Here is a 20233-nt window from a genome sequence, read left to right on the forward strand (position 1 = left end):
ACGTGCAGGGGGCGTTTCCAGATCTCGAGAACGGCTGGGCCGATTGCGCTCAAATTTGGTGCACGGTTGGGGACCGGTTAGAAGGGTGCCGTGCAAAAGTCATTTTGGACCCCGTTTGCACGTGCGCACGTGCAGAATGCCGCTTCCAGATCTCAGGAACGGCTGGGCCGATTGCGTTCAAATTTGGCACACCGCTAGCGACCGGTTAGAAAAGTGCTTTGCGCAAGTCCGTTGGAAGTACCCTCTCGCCCTTCCGCACGTGCAGAGCTCACTATCTCGCTCGCTCGTTCTTCGCCCAAAAGGCGTTTTACTGGTAAAGTAAACATCCATCCTCGATTAACCTTGTCACCATCAAATACACTAGTCGTACACGAGGCAGCTATTTTGTTTCTCATATCGGGACTTGAGAAGACGCCGGTGGCCGCTTTGCCCCAGGGTATGGGGCAAAGTGGCCAATATGCATAGGTTTAAAGTTTTGCCAATATCTTTCATATGTGAACGCCTTTGGAAATAAAACGCAGTTGAAATAAAAGGCAACTTATTAGGGATCACATTGGTATAGAAAGAATCTTTCCAAGTTTAAAAATCAAGCGTTGGCATCGTCAGAAGCGTTAGGGTGGCCGCTTTGCCCCACTCTCCCCTACACAATCCAGTTCCACAGCCCGAGCACAGCGGATCACAGCGAATCTCGAGTATAAGGATCGGCCCAATTCCAAACCAATGCACATCATCGGGTAGCGAATAAGCCGAAAAGTTCAGGAAAAGTTACTACCGTAGTATGTGATTTGGTTGGAATTCGGCCGACCCTTCGAGATCTGCTGTGCAGACGTATTTTCGACATAACCACAGGGGAGCACTGCCGCTTCAACCCTATTGGCTGAAGTGTCTAACGGTGGCGGCCATATTGCGCAGACCAGGAACCGGCTGCCGCCTGTGTTGAGGAATAGGGAATTCGGGACCTCGATTTACGTTTGCGGCCGCCGCATCCGTTACGCTTAACCCGGCGGCCGCTGGGCCTCCGCGCCACCCGCCGGCCGCTGGGGGGGGGGGCATATAGTTACCCCCCCTTTACTTCCGCGACGATATCATCGCAACGCGAACGGATAGAGAAGCGAAACTTTGCACACATCTTCCTGAATACCTAGCGGAGGTTGTGTCCGAATTTGGTGTCGATCCCATTTGAAATGACGTCACAGTGACGTCATAAGTCAAATTATAGATTTGCGACTCTCAGTTTCCTCACGATACATCAGATATATGGGACCGAATATAAAGGGCCGATTATTGGCTAGGAACTAGATGGAAGTGTACTTAGATGTTTTAGGATGACAGCAGATGCTGTCTAGTTCATTTACAGTTGAGTTTCATGCTCAGCGTCATCAGAAACGGTCAATATCGGAAAACGACAAAACTTTATGACGTCACTGTGACGTCATCTTAGGTGCTACAACCATCAAAATTTCTTCAAACATTGCCTAGGCATTCATTTGAAGCTCTGCCAAGTTTCACGTTCGTAGCTCATCGCGTTTCGGAGATATTCCACAAAACGTAAAGGGGGGGGGGCAACTTTATGCCCCCCCCCCCAGCGGCTCGTGGGTTAAGGTGCGTAGATACGGAACCCGACATCTTACGCAGAATTGAGTGGGGAACACGATCGAATCATCAGAATTGCTCAAATTCACTCGCCGGACCATCGTCTTTCTACATTTGAACCCACCTCGCTAATGCGCCGCCAATAATTCAACTAGAATTTAGCGGTAAAGTGATCGTATGAGGCAGAGTACAATCCAGAGTGACTGGTAGGAATCCGCTTTAAAGGTCTCAGGTCAATCGGTGACCTCTGAGGTCAGGTCAAGTGACCTAAGGCACGGGCTCGGTTTTTGGTAAATAACTTCGCCAAAAATGGTCGTGGAGCCGCGATTTTGGCATCATCGTGTTCACCTAGCTCAGGCGCATCGAGTGATATACTTTTGTTCGGATGAGGTCAATTTACGGCATTGACCTCGTGACAAGGTCAGGTCAGAGCTCTCAGGTCACGAAGCTGGTCGAGTAAGGTCATGTTGCATATCATTCGATTCGGGAGGTCTTTCTGAGTCCATTTGTGACTTTCCCGTTCGCTCGTTCAATTTGATCGGGAGTTATTGAAGAAAAGTTAATGATCCTTGTGACGTCACAGATGACGTCACGCAAGGGCAACAATGCAATTGTGAAGCATTGGACCTTGCAAGGAGTGCATGAAATCACGATTGATAGTTTCAGATCATTCCCGGCGCCAAAATAGCAATTTACATATTCCCCCATTGACTTATAAGGGTTTAACGTAAAAGTTCCCTGTATTTGAGGATTTTTTAAGATGTAATCTTGTTCTCCACTCAATTCTGCGTAGGATGCGGGGTTCCGTGTCTACATAGCTTGAACGTAACGGATGCAGCGGCCGCAAACGTAAATCGAGATCCCGAATTCCCTATTCTTCAACACAGGTGGCGGCACAGGTCGTTTGGTGTCGTGTTTAGCGCTCTAGCTCTACTGGGTGGGCCGCAAACTGCTGTGCACAGTTGGGTCACTCGACCTTTTGCTGTCCTCTGCAGGTCAAACGGCTGGCCGCTGGGAGTTTCACCGAACGGCTTGGTCTGTGGATTGTGTATGCCACGTTTTCTATGGTATGCAAGTTTCAAGTCTATTTGAGGTGTCCCGAATCTAGGCTGAATCCGGGCTGAATCTGGGCTGTCTGACGGACATCGTGACCTGGAGATGATCTCTGCAGTGACGACTACTTCTAGGTTGTTCGACTTCCGGTACATCAAGTCAGCATGATCTACTTCCTTCCACCAATGGTGTTTTTTTCTAAAGAATATCGTTAGACAACAGTGCTGAAACCTCTTTCTAGTGCATTGACATGAAATGAATACCAATTTCATTCATGTCACTCACTTTTCTACCTGCGAGTATACCTAGTTGCTTTTCTTCCCATGAAGTCTTCCTGCCAATATACGATAATTGCGTCTGTTGAGGAGTGATGTTTGAAGTGATGTTGAAGCGTTCGATTATCGCTGGCGCCTCTTCACCCTTGGGTGGATGACTGGCGGTTTTGGCATGGGTACTCGTCTGGTATCGGATGCTCAAGGTCAGCTCTGCCCGCGGCGCCCGGCGTCCAAGGTCGGGTTGGTGGGCGACATGTTTTTCGCCAGAGACCACGGTGAGCAGGCGGTGTCGGTGCGCATAGCAGCCGGTGTGGAGTTCCGCTGTGGTGCCGCGGTTTGTCGGAAAAGCTGGACTGTGCTAACGGACCGCCGGGCTCACAGGATACAGGTGAGTTTAGCAGCGCGGACTTTCGAGTTCAGACGAGCACTTGTGCTTGTAGCTGACTACTTCAGTTGGCGACGGAGTGGCATTGCCGCACGTTGCACGCACATACAGACACGGTCGCCGTGCATTGAAGGTACATGTATCTTAGTGTTGAATTTTTGTTCTGAAGATCCCACGACAAAAGTTCAGGCTGGAAGTTTGATGTGTTGGAATACAAATTTAATTATACCCACGGTGACTATTAGGTATACCTACAATTTTCAAGTGTATGTGTGGATCTCACAACATGCAGACAATGCACAATTGTACCTATAGCTAGACGATTTGAGGTAATCGTCATTGCTTTTTTTCTAAAATAGAAACATTTCAGTGTGCAAAAATCACTTTTGAGTCCCGACTAAACTCATATTCAGATGTGTGACCCCAACTACCTAACTTAGTGCTGAATGTGATGGGATCCTGTATCAGGTTCATTCGCATGTTTCACGCGAATTGCGCTGGATCTAGAGACTGGATTTATAGTACCGGCAAGAAAGACATTTCGACATATGCTTTGTCCAATAATGTTGCTCCCGTGATGCCGCTCTTCTTGCAGCTATAAACGCAAAAGCATGGTGTTTGCGACTTTTCCAAAAGCATTTTTACGTGACAATTTTTGGCGGGAGTATTGGGGTATAGGTACACCAAAAATCAAAACCCTACGTTTGGCTCATTGACCTGACCTCTGAGGTTAGTGGTTAACCTGTGCCATAAGATTTGATGGCAGTCATGTGTTTCGTGACATGTGACACATTTACTTGATTTGTAAACGTCTTACACAATTAGGAGTGAAACGGTTAACCTTAAGGGGTCTTCCACTCTTTCCCTCTCGGCCGGAGATTTATGTAGAAAAGCGAAAGTAAACCATGACTTTTGATGCACAGCGGACAAAGCTTTGTCAATAATCAATTACCTCGTGTAGTTCCTGGAACAGTCACGTTTGGTGGTATTTCCTGCTACTCTACACTCTTCTGTGGACTAAGCGAAGCAGCTGCTTGACAATTTATCGGTTAGCAGATTTATCCGTTCTAAATGAACTTTCACTGCTTACGTAGCGTCACACTACGGTTGGAAACGGCCTCACGGATGGCCGGGGGTCAACGCGAAAAAATGGTTTGCCCATAACTTGTTAATGCGTAGACCGACTGCGATGAAACTTTGCATAGGTATACCAGTGTCTTTCGTGCATCATACAGTAACTCAGAAATGACGAGGTCACGTCACGTCACGCGTGTGTGACGTCATCATTGCAAGTATGTTATAAGTCGCCTATGTCTTTCGTAATGTTATCGATATCGCGAGGCATTTTGAACATGTTTTGAATACTGCTATTACTGAATGGATATTGCTTTTATGCTTTAGGGCGAGAAATATCAACGTAGTGACGCACAGTGTCTTACTATTGGTCATAAAGGGTCAAAAATTTGGAGAAAAAGTATTAATGATTTTTTTAGGTTGGGCAAAAAAGTAAGAAATAAAATGACGATCAAATGACAAAAAAAAAAATGCGTCAGATTAACCCGGCAGTTGCTGGGGTATTTCCCCACCCGCCGTTTGCCGGGGGGGGGGGGGGGCGTTCAACGCCCCCAGCCGATAACTCGCGAACAAATAGGCGCAGCGAAACGCACGAGGCGGCAAACGAAAGAAGAACGGGACGAGACGATCCACGTGAACTGAATACTTTAAAGTTGAATTTCGAGGTCACAGGTCGGGTCAAGGTCAGTTCAAACACTTGAAATCGGGCTTTCAGTAGCATGGACTTTAGAACCTCGCAATCGGTGCCTCTCGTCATAAATTATTCTGTCACAACTTATGGCAAAAGTAAATTATTCAAAATAATTTACATTAGGACCAAAACGCGTTTCGACTATATCGTCATCAGTTGGTCCTAAATAAATTCAGTCATCAGTTGGTCCTAAACAATCTGTCACAACTGTCAAAAACCTTCATATAAGTGCTAAAAGAGTGTCAAGTCAAACAAAGGCCACTGGCCAGGGTCAAAGTCAGGTCAATCAGGTAAGCACATAACCCCGAAAATTAAAACTGGTACCTATTCGCAGCCCATGACTCATGTTTTATGGATTGGGTACCTTTGGGCGTAGAACACGATGGTGACATTCATTTTATCATACGAGTACGTGGTTGGTTGAAAAAAGATCAATTTCAGAAATGTATGCATCATGGTCGTGAAGTAGTCACGAGAAATTGCCAACATTCAGTTCAAGATTTTGGAAAATGTAGAACGATGATCAAAAACCATAGATAGCCATTTGATTTGCCATGGTATTGGCAGTGTAATGGCGTTTACAGCATGTCTCTATGTCTGTTCTGTCAGTGGATATCCATATCCATACTCTAAGATATCCATACACGTTTGCACGATATCCATACTCCAGGTGCAACCGTGCAGGGGCGAGCAGTTACTTCTTACGAGGGGTGCGGAGTCGAAGTTAGAGTCGCAGTCAGAGTCAGAGTCGGAGTCAGAGTCGCCCAGAGTCGTGGCAACGAGCCAGGAGTCGGAGTCGGAGTCGGGGTCGGTCAGGAGTCCGCAGTGGAAGTCGGAGTCGGTCCGAATCGGAACAGCTCCATCACGACTCCGAAACACTGGCAGGGGTCCGGAGTCGGAGACAGAGTCGCCCGGAGTCATGGCAACGAGTCAGGAGTCGGAGTCGTAGTCGGAGTCGGATTTGGCGCCACCACGACTCCGCAACCCTGCTTCTTACCATTATTTATTAGGATAAGCGATTGCACGACTGACGAGCCGACCTGGTGCTAACGAAGCGACGGGTAGGTACGCCTCGGGAGATGAAGCTTCACGGACGATTTTGCGCACAAGTGCGCAGTTTGCTTTTACGTTCCCCTTACGCAGAATTGAACAGAGATTTACTCTGCCAAAAAGCTCAATGGAGGTCGATGGAAAACTTTTTGTATGTCCAATGAAACATAAACGTAATTTTGCAAATGTTGCTGTGGTGACACTGCAAACAGAATGCAATGCCGTTCCTGATTTTGAACACACATGGGAAAAAGAGTCACTCCACTCGATAGCCAACATAACAAGGATTGTTTTGATATATAACAATCCAGTTTTACAACGTCATGGAGGTACTCCACATGCTATCACCAGCGCGGTTGTTGAAACCTTTGACGGCGCACCAAAAAAGCCACTATCAGAAACTCCCGTTTCAAAGTACGATAATGGAGACTAAATGCGCAACTAAATATTTTTTTCTGCCCAATTCAAAACATTTCATCAATTTCCAACAGAATGACACCCCAAATATACATATATTCCGAAATTGCCCATGGCCATCCGTGAGGCCGTTTCCAACCATAGTGCGTCAGCCTCCTCAGACGGGCTGTGAGATAGGCTTTAAAGGCTCACATGAGAGTCGCCACATAATCCGTGTTCAGCTAGCTGCATGGATGTAGGTACTCCAATGCTTAGACCGATAACATTTTTATTAGCAGACGATTCCGCAATCCGCTGACCAAACGGCCAAGTTCATCGTCGTTTGAACTTGTTGAGACAAGAGTAAAAGTTATTGTGGTACCATGCATTTCCAGGAAAACTGCCAGCTAAAAGGTTATTCAATAATGCCAGAGGTTACTCGCACTAAATTTGAAAAAGATCAACATATTTTTAAGTGTATGAGATTTTACTTAATTTCCGTTCATCATCACCTGCTCTGCCTCAGATATCTTGCCTTACATATCACGTAAGCTTCTTGATTAATAGCTCATTAATCAATTACTTTCCATTACATATTTTTTAAAGTACCCACTGATAATAATGTATATATTTTCCTACACTCTGCCCATTTATGCACCCGAAACCATGCGTTAACTAGCGATAAAAAATGACGTACTGATATGCCTTCCTTATTGCATCAGGCTGAATCAAATATAATTGTGTTTACTCGTAGGCACTCATGTGAACACTGATTGAAACCTATACTCGTATGGATGTTGAATATCTTTAATGAGGTGTTCTGTGCTTTAAGTCTTGTGTGAGCTTCAGGAATATCATATTTGTTCATAAATCGCTTCCGTGCTCACTCAACTGAATTATGATTCGATTCAATGTTTCTATTTCAGGCATAAGATGTCAACGCTTCCATATCCTCACGAATTTCACGATGTCGATGATGAGACCAACGCTCGCGTCAAGCGGCTTGTGCCAGGGCTGGCTGAAGGAGCCATGACCATCGGCAAGGACCGTTACTTCTATCCAAAGAAGGACCACGAGGCCTTCCACAAGATGTACAATTACCCTCTAGACGAGCGAGATATATGGGTGGTGACGATGCCTAAATGTGGCACCACGTGGACGCAGGAGATGGTCTGGCTGATCGCCAACGACTGCGACTTCAAGGGCGCTCAGAGCAACCTGGTTCCGGACCGGTGGAATTTCCTCGAGATGTCCTACCTGGTCTTGGCGTCAGACGTGCGCGCCAAAAGCGTCGCCTGGGAGGGCATCAAGGCCAACCCGTGGAAGATGCCTCAGATTCTGTGGTTGGGTCTGAAAATGGCTTGGCCTCGAAAGTACTACCCTCCGCGGTTCATCAAGAGTCATATGCCGTTCTCTATGCTGCCTCCAAAGCTCCTGGATACGTGCAAGGTCGTCTACGTGGCCAGGAACCCCAAGGACGCTCTTGTATCGTACTACCACCATCACAAGCTGATCAAGATGATGGACTTCGAGGGAACATTCGAGGAGTTCTTCGACCTCTTCCTCGAGAACAAGGTGGTCCAGGCTCCCTTCATGCCGCACGTCAAAGAGGCTTGGGAGAAAAAGGACCACCCAAACCTGCTCTTCCTCTTCTTTGAGGACTTGAAGAGTGACCTAAAAGGGAACATCAGGCGAGTGGGTGACTTCCTTGGGAAGACACTTTCGGAAGAGCAGGTCGAACAGCTGTACGAGCACCTCAAGTTTGACAACTTCAAAAAGAATCCTTACGTAAATAATGATCCGCTCAAGGAGCTAGGCATTCTCTCCACAACTGGGAACTTCGTCAGGAAAGGTTAGTACAATCTTGTAATGGTAATGCTTGCCCGCTGTCTGTCCTAGACAAAAACGTTTTATTGATAGTGTTGTAACTTATACTGCATTCGGCTTGGTAACTTGCACAATGCACATAATACAATTGATGCTGGTCAAATGGCACGTTCAGGTGCCTGTTTGCCTTACAATACGTGTAGTGGCCCTTGGGTTCATTAACCGAACCGGTTAGTGTTGAGATTAACACTTCAGCTAGCATACGTTCAGGGAAACGTGGATTTATTTATCCGATGACTTTGAAGCCCCGGCGCTCTAAAATTGCATATCACCATCAATCACAAATCAGGCTGGCGTTTCTTATGGGTAGATGAGATACAATGATCAGTATTTGGTTACCCTAAGCGCGACATTTCTTCGAATGGAAATGTATCTTATCATCCGGTTTATTGTAACTCGAAGTAGTAGGAAATTAACTAAAATTATACTTAAGCGGCACATGAAGCGTGCCCTGCGATTTGACAATTCGCCGTTTCCCAGGCAAAACTGGCGACTGGAAGAACCATTTCACCCCTGAGATGGACGCCCGCATGGACGCCTGGATCAAAGAGAACCTCCGGGGCACCGATCTGAGCTTCCAGACCGAACTGAAGCACCAGGACTGAGCAATTTTCACCAGACAGTGCCGCCCGGTCCCGGTGGCCGACTCAGTGTACCTCAATATCTGGCAAGAGAGCTGAGTTCTTTCACTCCATGCCGTTAGTTGGTGTAGGAATCCAAATCGGAATAACTTTATTCTAGCCCAGCATATGAATAAGTTGCAACTTGTTTACACTCTGTCGTTCATCGAGATGTACCGATATTAGCTTATGGCCAGTGAAGTTTCATCACTGCTGTTACCTGTTATGATCCAGATGCATGCATTTGCCTGGAATCGTATGTGTCAGCTAGTTATTTCAGGCTGCGTTATCACCATCACTAGGCAAACATTGTCTCCCACGTAACGATCGTAACGATGAATGGTCACATTTAGCATTATCGTCTTTCTCTGGCCTGTTCTTTAGCACACACGCAAACGACGGTGCAGTCCATACGCTGGCATACCCTCCCGTTGCTAATTGAATAGTTTTCGCCTTATACTGTCCCAGAGCCGCCTTCAAATAAAGGATTTGGAGAGCTCTGGCCAAAGCATTATAAAACTACGGCCGCTCCGGATGGAGACCGAAGTCAGGCAGCTGCTCACGTTCGTTCGGTCACGTTCGTGTGTCTTCTCGACATTCGATTGCTGGTCAATAGGTGTGCTTTGTGTGTTGTACCTTGGTTGTACCTATGTCATTCGTTTTGTCGCTATGCGTACTGTACATTGTGCAATGTTTTAATCGCCTGTACTTGTGAATACTATATGTGCTCATGTAACTTTTTTTTTCTTCGAAAGAATTTTTCCATTTTATCCTGACCATCTGTTGTAACTTCTGATTTGGAGTCTGATCTGGTGCAGATCTGCTCTTTATCTGATACGAAGCCTGATTTACTTATCAAGATGCATTGAGCCCAGCTTTTATCGTTATTTCTATGTAAATCATGTGTTTGCCGCGACATGTAGCTATAAGCATGTGGCTGATCTGCAGTGCATCCTTCCGCGGGCGGCGGGCGGTGTCGGTCCGCTCTCCGGACCGGACTGCAGGTGCCGCCTCCGCCCGGTGTCTCTCGAACCCCCTGTTGGCCAACAGACCGCACCGAGGCGGCAGGGGCGCGACAGACAGGCGGCTCCTCCCGGCTCCCTGAGCGGCCCGCGCGGCCCGCGCCCCCAGTCCCCGTCCACCCCGAGAGGCAGTCATAATTTGTCACGGCTGAATGCCGCCTGGCTGGACCGGGCGGCACCAGGCACGGCGCCGGCCGCTCTCCGGCTCTGACCGGCCCACGCGGCGTGCTGCAGCGCCGCGCCGGGACGCAGATAAGGCCGCCGATCGGCAGGCACCACTGCTGAACCTCTCCCGGCGCCCCACACCCGTCCTCTGCGCCGACCTGGGGCTGACAACTTGTGCTTGGCGATTCACAGCCATCTTTAAAGAAATTTAGTCCGAACGATGCATGGGTGGCTTTGAGCGCGGGTGCAACGGGAAGTGGTGCTTGTTGCGAATGACACGTCCGTGTGAACATATCTACATGCCTTTGTGAGTCAGCTTCCCTAAACTGCTGCCTGGTCACCGATGAATGACTATCCTATGCTGTATTATAAACGTATGATTTTGATGCTTTAGTGCTCGTAATTAACTGCTTGAACCTTGTGACATTGAATTCAGCCATCCATCATAGCAAAGTCAATTAGATCGTGCAATAGGTCGTGGGCGGACGGCACACCATCCGTCTCATATGGCCTCTCGGCCATAAGAGACGGATGTGACCGTGGTGACGTACATACGGGCCTAATCAATCTCCGTTGGATTGTCGTTGAGTAGCTATGACTAGGCCGGAGAATTGGGGATGAGACGTTCATTGCAGCTGCTGTTTTATCATAGTTGTATCACGAGTACGGGCAGTTGTCATGGTGAGAAATGAGAATGATAGAACCCGAGGTGAATTATCTCAAAGTCACACTCGTTTTTCTTGTGCACGACATTGGGCGAGCAGTGTGGTATCTTCGGAACGCTGATTAGATGGACCATTATTTGTCTTTTGTCTGAAAGAGTGCTTAAGACCTAAGAGTGACCTAAGAGTAAGACCTGAAAGAGTGCTTAAACCATCTATGGAATAGGTGGTTTGTATTTCCTTTTTTTGTTATCCAGTCAACATTATATTCGTTCATTCTATTGGATTAGTACTTAGTAGTTATCGCTTACTTGCCTTCAGAAAGTGGATGAGGCGTGCATTTTTTTCTTGATCGGTTCTCTTTCGGCCTCGTTTGTTTTCTGTCGAGATGAGATGCGTCATCGTCTCGGTCTGTTCACTGGGCTCTGTTCGGCGCTGTGCATTGCGAGTCCGCCGACGCAGGCCGTCTGCCGCCGCCTGTCATCAGCGGCCGCCGGGTGCCGAGGGGCAGTCCGCACCCCGCGCCGGCTCATTTGCATTGTATGGCCATTGTGGAGGGCGCCAAGTGTCGGCGCTACTGTCCCATTGTCCAGTGCCGACCCGCTGGGACCGCCGCGGGGTGCTCTGCATAGGTCAAACACGCCAGCTTCTGTAGGTCAACTTTACACCTGTAATGTGCGGCCGCCGCGGCGGGCGGCGCTCTAGGTCAAACACGCCAACTTCGGTAGATCAACTTTACACCTGTACTGTGCGGCCGCCGCGATGGGCGGCGCTCTAGGTCAAACACGCCAACTTCCGTAGGTCAACTTTACACCTGTACTGTGCGGCCGCCGCGGCGGGCGGCGCTCTAGGTCAAACACGCCAGCTTCTGTAGGTCAAATTTACACCTGTAATGTGCGGCATCCCGCTGAGACCGTCGCGGCGGGGTGCTCTGCATACCGTAAAGTGGGGCTATTTGAGACAGTGGGGCTATTTGAGACAGTATTTAAAATCGCTATAAAATGAAGAGCGTTTGATTTTTATGTGATATTTTTGCTCAGGAAGGTGTGGAATCGAGCAGTAAATCGCCTGAGCAAAAATTAAGCATAAATTTCGAACGGTTTTTATTTTATAACAATTTTAAATACTGTCTCAAATAGCCCCACTGTCTCAAATAGCCCCACCTTACGGTAGGTCAAATATGCCAACTTCTGTACAGGTCAGATTTACTGTAGGTCAGATTTACACCTGTATTGTGTTGGCTGTCAGCAGAACTGGCCAGATGATCTTTTGGACCATACATAGAGGCGACTTCGGCAGCGGGTCTCGCTGGTCCCGCTTGTGACTTCGAAGGTGTTTTAGCTCTTGCAAAATGAACACATTTTTATCATCCTGAAGAGAATATCAATCTTAACAATAAAAAGTGACGTCTTATGTTATCGTGGATTATTGGTTCCATATGTCAACTGCTTTTAGGCAATCTTAGATCTACTTTCAAGTCGGCAAATTATTTTTCCCCGCAGAAATAAAACTGTTCCGATATCATCGCACTGTTGCTTAGAACTATCCACATACAACTATAAAAATAGTGACTTGATGCCAATTATTTAGGATTAAAAGCCGGTTATTTGTGGAAGTGTAACTATTCCATCGGCTGCATTTATTTTCCTGAAATATGAAATCATGTTGGTGCCAGCCACTGTTATGAAATGCACCTTTACCCTATCCTCTCGTAGAGGGAAGGCCAGCTTGTGCAGCGTCTCTGCCCATCGGATGGTCACGAGTTAACGCAATCAATCACCGCTCCCTCTCCCAAGTGACGGTCAGTTAGCCACCGGAATTGCAGTCTGACCACATCGTAAAACGACTGGGTCTGGTGTCCGTATCGCCATCAACACGGTTTATTTGCATCGTCTAACGGTGTGCCATCATCACCCCGGACAAAGGGGGACATGGGGCGCTGGGAAGACGGCGCCGGACGGCCTTACGCGGCTATCTGCCGCCCGGCGCCCGGTGTCGAACTGCCGGGAGACAGGCGCGGCGGCGCCGACAGCCCGTAAGCCGACGATAAATCGCCGACCGGGCCGGCGGATCGTTGCATCAGTGAAGCGGACAGCGCCGATGTCCTGTCGGGTGTTCCGGTGACTCAGAGGACACGGGTGGGCGGGATCGCGCGCTGCTGGGAGTGGACATTAGACAGTCTTGCAATGGGCTGATGGGCGTCAGGAGGCAATCCTTACAGGCAATGGGCTTCAGTCGATCGTCGGTCCCTACAAGCGACGGAAATGGTCGTCCTCGCTGTCAGCAAACACAATCGGCTGGTGTAGACTGGCCGTTATCAATCACAGTCTGTAGGGATGGGCGACCGCCAGCAGTCACATTCAGTGGAGATTCGCATCCGTCAAAAATCACGTGGTGTGCGGCCGTCGCCAATCATAATCTGTTGGGGATTGGTGCTCATAACCTATTGCAATCAAAATGGATGGGCTTTTGTGCAATCCAAATGACCGTCAAGGCGACCTATAGGTGCAGAAAATAGTGGGGGGAGGGGATAACGCCTAAGCGCCAGTTGTTCCGCTCAATCCGTTTGAAGGTCTCCTCGAATCCCGACAGGCACTGAAGTCGTCGCTGCTGTTTCTCCTTCGTCCTTCAGCAGCTGACACCTGTCATTACCTCTGCCGATCGTCTTCTGCCGCTGCAGCTGTCCGGATGGGTTAGCTGACGTCCACTGTCCGCTGTTCCCCGCCTCTGCCACTGGTGCTATCCGCGTTTGTTAGCAGACGTCCACACTCCACTGTCCACTGTTCCTTCTCTCTGCTGCTGGTGCTATCGCCGGTGGTGGCGCCGTCCGCTGTAGGGTGTCCGCTGCCTAGGCTGTACGGTGGCACGTCGCGTGACCACTGTCCCCTGCTGCGGAGGAGCGCGACACGGGGTCTAATGGAGCGACAGCGCCGTCCATCTCACGCGGCAGCGCCGGCCGCCGCCACTGCAGAGGTGTCCGAGGGGACCTCAGTGACACGTAGTGACCGGCGAAGGTCAGACCACAGCAGGGACCGGCCACCATGTAGTGGACTCCTCTGTAGTCGTCCTCAGCAGCAGCAGCACACAGTCTCGAACGATATGCCAACAAGTAGGTCAGTTAAAAACGGACTATAGACCTATGTTTTACTATCTTTGTTTTTCGCATGACGCATTGGTTGCTGGATGATTTAACATTCCAGGTCAACATGCCAAATTGACCTCCCGAGAAAGTATCCGAATAGGAAGACCACGGTGCATCTCAAGGTGATCCTCAAATCGCATCGCAGAGGTGAACATGTATTTTTATCGCCTTCACGCCGCCTAACGTAAGGCATTAACCCTCGCCCGCACATGCCATTTTCCCATCCTAGAACGCACATGGGGGGGTGGTGGTTGCCACCCCCCCCCCCCGCGCCATTTCGTTCCTGTTGGAGATAGAGCTTAGCAGTAAAGACCAAAAAGATTCTTTGGGAAGAGACGAATCCAATGATACCCAGTTTTACCTTCTCAGGTCAGTCATTGACCTTCCAGGTCAGGTCAAACTAAAAAATGTTGCTGTTTTGGGTCACCGTTGGATATCAAGTGCGCTGCTTATCAAATACCGATGACGATGCTGTTTTCTGGTGCCAAGCCAGCTAGAACCTCTTTGTCACACTATCCGACCAGAATTTTGCTGCTGAGGTCATTTCAGGTCATGTTAGGTCAAGGTCAATTATATGTGTTTGTATGTCTGTGTGTGTCTGTGTGTATACTGATGTGTGCACCGATTGTTTTTGGGTCCATATCACATGAAATCATGATCTGAGAAGCTTTTACCAAAAATGCAGTCAAAAAACTTCACAAAAAGTAAATTCAGCTTGCCTAAAACGCAATTATCTTAGATGACCTAGGTTGACCTTGACCCTGACCTTGACCCCTGTACATCGTCGAACAACATGTTCCATGATAGGTGGGAGGTAAGACTGGCAAAAAAGGCCGAAATCAGGGTGTCAAAAGCTCACAAGGCCCATGGCAAACGCAAGATGTTGAGAATTGGCCATTTGGGTCATGACATGACCTGAAAAACAAGGTCATATCTCCGAAACCAAAAATCACAGAAACTTGAAATTTTCAGTGGACATCAAGAAAGGATAGATGAGCAGCTATACGAAAAATCAGCCTTCTAGCTCTAAAAATGTTGAGTGCAGAGCAGAAAGACTGCCTGGGGGGTGGCAACCACCCCCCCCCTCCCCATGTGCGGGCGAGGGTTAAAAGAATGGTAAGAGATCCAAAGGGGGAGCTTAGGGCATTTCTCGCCTTCACGCCGCCTAAAGTAAGGCATTAAAAGAATGGTAAGAGATCCAAAGAGGGAGCTTAGGGCATTTGCCTCTTCCACGGGGCCCTAAATTTTGCCGTTTTCCTCGCATAGAAAAGCTAACAAATTTTATTTTGTAAGTGTTTATTTTGAATTGCATAACAATGCGTAAACAAGTGAAATCCGATGAGTTAGAATCGTCAGTTTTTGGGGTATTATGCCCTTCTCCTACCCTCCCCCTCCCCCTCCACGTGTTTAAAACAACTTTTCCTTAATCCGTTAGTTCGCAACAAGAAGTTACGAAATTGTTGTCACAAATGCATAGGGAAATGGAATCAGCTATAGGTATATCTAAGCTTTCCGGGATACACCCGCCTTAATATCGTCACTCTTTCACTCGTACCAATCTCTGTGAGTGTAACCGCGAGTGTCGCGGGCCGTATATTTTGGTTGCCTCGTCCTCCGTCGGCGAAAGGCATTAACGGCGCGGTGGAGGCAAAGAGTTCGGCCGCGTGGCGGCGTCGCGAACGTTCCGCATTGTTTGGATGAATTGAAAGGCAGAAAGGCGCAAACGATGTAAGTTGGTTGAAATGATTAATTTTTGCTATGTACTGTGCAATGAGTTAATGGCTGACTTCATTCTAAACGATTTAACGACTGTTTCATACGATTTTCTGTTCGTTTCAGAATTTACGGCATAATACAGCTATGTCACAGAACCGCATTATTAGATGGCTGTAACAGTAAATTATCGTAGTCTAGCCACGAATAGCAAATTTCATATGATCTGTATTGATCGGGTTACCAATTACCATGACTTCCTGAATTGCTGACTTGACCTGTACTAACACAACCTACATCAACTGATTTTACCTGACCAATTCTACGCAACTCCGAATTGTCACCTGTAGTTGTAGATGTATGATATTGTCTCCTCTGTCACCTTGTGTAGACATTGATTGTTTTCCTGTGGCTGAATTTCATTACCTGAATTCCCTGGTCATCCTCTCACTCCACGATGGCTGAGCATCAAAATGCAGATGATGTGACAGATGGCGTGAGAAGACGTAAGACAACAGAGAAGGGAGCTCAGTATCAACTCGGTGTAAAACAAAAGGTGTACAAGAGAGCATTGAGTGCAGTAAGGTCCAGTGGTCAGAGGTTGATTGAAGTTATGTCTGCAAATGAAGGCATAGGATGTGTCAAAGCTGAGCTCGAGAACTGGCTGAAGCTGTGTCAGGAGCTGACGTCATCTGATCACGAGTTAAGGTCCCTGCTTCCAGATGATGAGATTGATTACCATGTGAGTAGGCATTTGAGTCAGCTTGATGACAATGATGCCATGAAGGCAAAGGTGTTGAAGTATCTTGCGGACATCAAGCCCGAAGAAATGCCTGCTGATGGTGTTGAACCTCAAGATAGTGCCTCAAACCTCTTTGTGACGTCAAGAACTGCTCTGTCTAGAGTCAGTCAACATTCAGATGGGGGAAGCTCGACGTTGAGCTCCGCCAAGCTGAAGGAGAGACAAAAGCAAGCAGAACTAGCAGCAAGAGCAGCTGTTATCAAGAAAAGCCAAGAAATGAACAAGAGGAAACTGGAACTGCAGTGTGAGGAGGAGGACATGAAGTTAATGACAGAGTTTGCTGTCAGCCAAGCAAGGGAAAGAGCCATTGATGATCTTGAAAGAGATATGAATGACACCACCAGAAACCAAGATGCATTCCAAGCAACGACAGCAAGACGCATGTCCCAGTTGATGCTGGACCTGCCACCCCAAGATGCTGCCCCAAGAACCCGAGTCCCACAGACAAGTCAGCAGCAAAGGCCAGCGTCAAATGTCCATGCTCCACAGACAAGTGAACAGGAGCAGAGCATGGATGTTATCCAGGGCCTCGTAAATCTGTTGCAGCGTGAAGTAAAGCAGAGCCACCTTCCTGCTCTGGAACCAGACGTGTTCTATGGTGATGTGGCAAAGTTTGAGTTGTGGCTCAAGTCATTCGAAACATACATAGAAGCCAAGACCAGCTCTCCAATCGAAAGACTGCATTACCTGGGTAAATACACTGAAGGTGAAGCGAAGGCAGCAATTCTTGGATTCATCCAGCTGCGGACAGAAGATGCTTATCAAGAGGCAAAGAACAGACTCAATGACAGATATGGAAACGAGTTTGTACGAGCAGCTGCATACAAACGACGGATCCGAAACTGGCCAAATATCAAGAGTGGAGATGGCAAGGCTCTGAGAGAGTTTGCAGACTTTCTTCAGCAGTGTGATGCCTTGTCAAGGACGTCTGGGCACTTGAAGGTGTTGGACGACCAACATGAAAACAGCTACATGTTGAAGAAGCTGCCCAAACATGTGGTTGATCGTTGGAGAAGATATGTGGATCAGCGACTGTATGAGCCACAAGAAGGTGAGCCAGCAGAATATCCTTTATTCAAGGAATTCGTGAAGTTCCTGGCGAAGGAAGCGAGAGTGGCCTGTGGTCCCGTCGAAGACTCTGCCAACAAAGAAGAGAAGGATGTGCGCAGAGACAGGAGAGTTGTAAGAGCGCTCCAGACGACTGCTGCACCAGCCTCAAAGAGGGACATCCACAGTGTTGTCAGACCAGGGTGTGTGGTGTGCTCTGACCGCTCAGGTGTTTCAGTTGCTGCCGCTCACCCAGTGGCAGAGTGTGAACAGTTTACCAAGATGACCCTTGAAGAGAAGCAGGCTGCAGTGATGAAGTATGGACTCTGCAGAGGATGCTTGAGGCGTGGACATGTCTGGCGGTCCTGCCAAAGGAAGATGAAGTGTGAAACCTGTGGAAAAGGTCACCCCACTGCCCTTCATGATGACAAGTTTCCTGTTGCAGCACAGAGCAGGGCAATCAGCGAAACTCGGAGGGACCTCATTCAGCGCGGAGATGCTGAGACTCAGAGGAGGAGCAGTCGGCCTGAAGGAGCAGCGGACCAGCTCCAAGCTACATCCCTGCGTGTGATGTCCGGAGTTGGAGATAAGAGACCAGGCTGCGTCCACTCAATGATCCTGCCTGTGTTCGTTCGTCACAGGGAGCACCCTGATGTCAAGGTTCTAACCTATGCTGTCCTTGACCCACAGTCTGACGCGTGCTTTGTGACAGGCGGCACTTGCGAGGCTCTCCAGATCCAGGGTCAGCCAGTCTCCCTGGAGCTGAAGACAGTCACGGGCCAGTCAGTTGTGTCCAGCTCAGTCGTTGATGACCTGGTGATTGAGCCTGTGCAGGGAGGTGACAGCATCGTCCTTCCTCAGTGCTATTCGCGTGAGGTGATTCCAGCAGAGCGTTCGTGCATCCCCAGAAGAGAGTCTGCCAGGAAGTGGTCTCACCTGGCGCCGATCGCAGATGAGATACCGCTGTACTACTCTGCAGCTGGAATCGGCCTTCTCGTCGGGATGAACTGCCCAAAAGCCGTGAAGCCCAGAGACGTCATCACAGGTGACGACAACGACCCGTGGGCTGTAAGGACCGTACTGGGATGGGGCATCGTGGGCCCTGTCTGTGACAGCGAGAACATCAATTCTGGATGCCAGTACATCGACGCAGGAAAAGGAACCCGCAGGCTGTGTCACTTCGCATTCAGGACTACAGCTCATGAGATGACTCCTCAGCAGCTTCACGAGATGTTTGAACAGGACTTTGTGGAGACAAGAGAGGAGAAACCACAGTCAGTTGAAGACAGGATGTTCCTGAAGATGATGTCCGAAGAGATCCATCAGAAAGAAGACGGGCACTACGAGATGCCGCTTCCGCTGAAGGGAGACGTCAGACTGCCGAACAACAGAGCTGCAGCAGTGCAGCGCCTCAAAGGACTCCGCTCGAAGCTAGTACGAAATGATGCATTCCGGCGTGACTACACAACGTTCATGGAAGCCACGATCGCCAATGGTCACGCTGAGAAGGTCCCAACAGATGAACAGCAGCTCAGCAATGGCAGGGTATGGTATTTGCCCCACCACGGCATATACCACCCGAAGAAGCCGGACAAAATCCGTGTCGTTTTTGACTGTAGCACCGAATTTGGTGGAGAGGTGCTGAACAGTCATCTATTGCAAGGACCCGACATGACGAACAGCCTCGCCGGAATCCTCTGTCGTTTTCGGATGAAACCGATCGCTCTTACATGTGATATCAGAGGCATGTTCAATCAGGTGGGGGTCAACAGAACCGATCGTAACTTCCTGAGGTTCCTCTGGTGGGAAAACGGTGACGTGCATCAGGAGCCCGAGGAGTACCGAATGACGACACATTTGTTCGGCGCAAGATCTTCACCAGCATGTGCTATGTTCGCCCTCAGAACAGCAGCCGACAGCTACGCAGATGAAAGTGGAAAAGAAGCTGCCGACTTCGTAAGAAGAAACTTTTACATCGACGACGGTCTCACGTCCGTAGATGACGAAGACACAGCTGTGCGCCTCATCGACGCGACTCGCCAGTTGTGTAAGCAGGGTGGATTTGAACTACACAAGCTGTCGTCTAACAGCGTTGAAGTCCTGAAATCCGTGCCGCCAGAGAGCCGCTGCTCTACTACGCAGAGTCTGGAAGCCGGAGCGGGCAGGCTGCCCATCCAGCGAGCTCTTGGCATAGAGTGGGACACAGAAAACGACGTACTTCAGTTCAGTGTGAAGCCCAACGATAAACCACCAACTAGAAGGGGGATGCTGTCTGTGGTTAGCTCCATATTTGACCCCCTCGGCTTCATCTCTCCATTTATTCTGAGAGGCAAGCAGATTCTAAAGGAGTTGTGCCGTGATGGTCTCGGCTGGGACGACCCAGTCCCAGAGACTCTGCTGATGCGCTGGAATGAATGGATGTCAGAGCTGGAGACCCTGTCAACCCTGAAAATTCGAAGATGTTACACACCGATGGACTTCGGAGCCCTGCAACAAGTGGAACTGCACCACTTCTCCGATGCCAGCACGCACGGATACGGTCAGTGCAGTTACCTCCGCCTCATAGACGACCAGAACAGAGTCAGCTGTAGACTTGTGATGAGTAAGGCCAGGGTGACTCCTTCCAAACCCGTTACAGTCCCTCGCCTCGAGCTCA

General features: G+C 48.8%; 1 protein-coding gene across 1 annotated transcript; it reads left to right on the forward strand.

Moving 5' to 3' along the window:
- Nucleotides 1–3159: 3159 nt before the first annotated feature.
- On the forward strand, nt 3160–9757 carry LOC122386096 (sulfotransferase 1C4-like). The gene is made up of 3 exons (XM_043374919.1): nt 3160–3309; nt 7444–8369; nt 8885–9757. The coding sequence occupies exons 2-3, from the start codon at nt 7451–7453 to the stop codon at nt 9007–9009; spliced, it is 1044 nt and encodes a 347-aa protein (XP_043230854.1). The 5' UTR covers nt 3160–3309; nt 7444–7450; the 3' UTR covers nt 9010–9757.
- Nucleotides 9758–20233: the final 10476 nt, after the last annotated feature.

Source organism: Amphibalanus amphitrite, unplaced genomic scaffold, assembly GCF_019059575.1.
Source record: "Amphibalanus amphitrite isolate SeventyFive unplaced genomic scaffold, NRLGWU_Aamphi_draft 000240F_arrow, whole genome shotgun sequence".
Classification (NCBI taxonomy): Eukaryota; Metazoa; Arthropoda; class Thecostraca; order Balanomorpha; family Balanidae; genus Amphibalanus; species Amphibalanus amphitrite.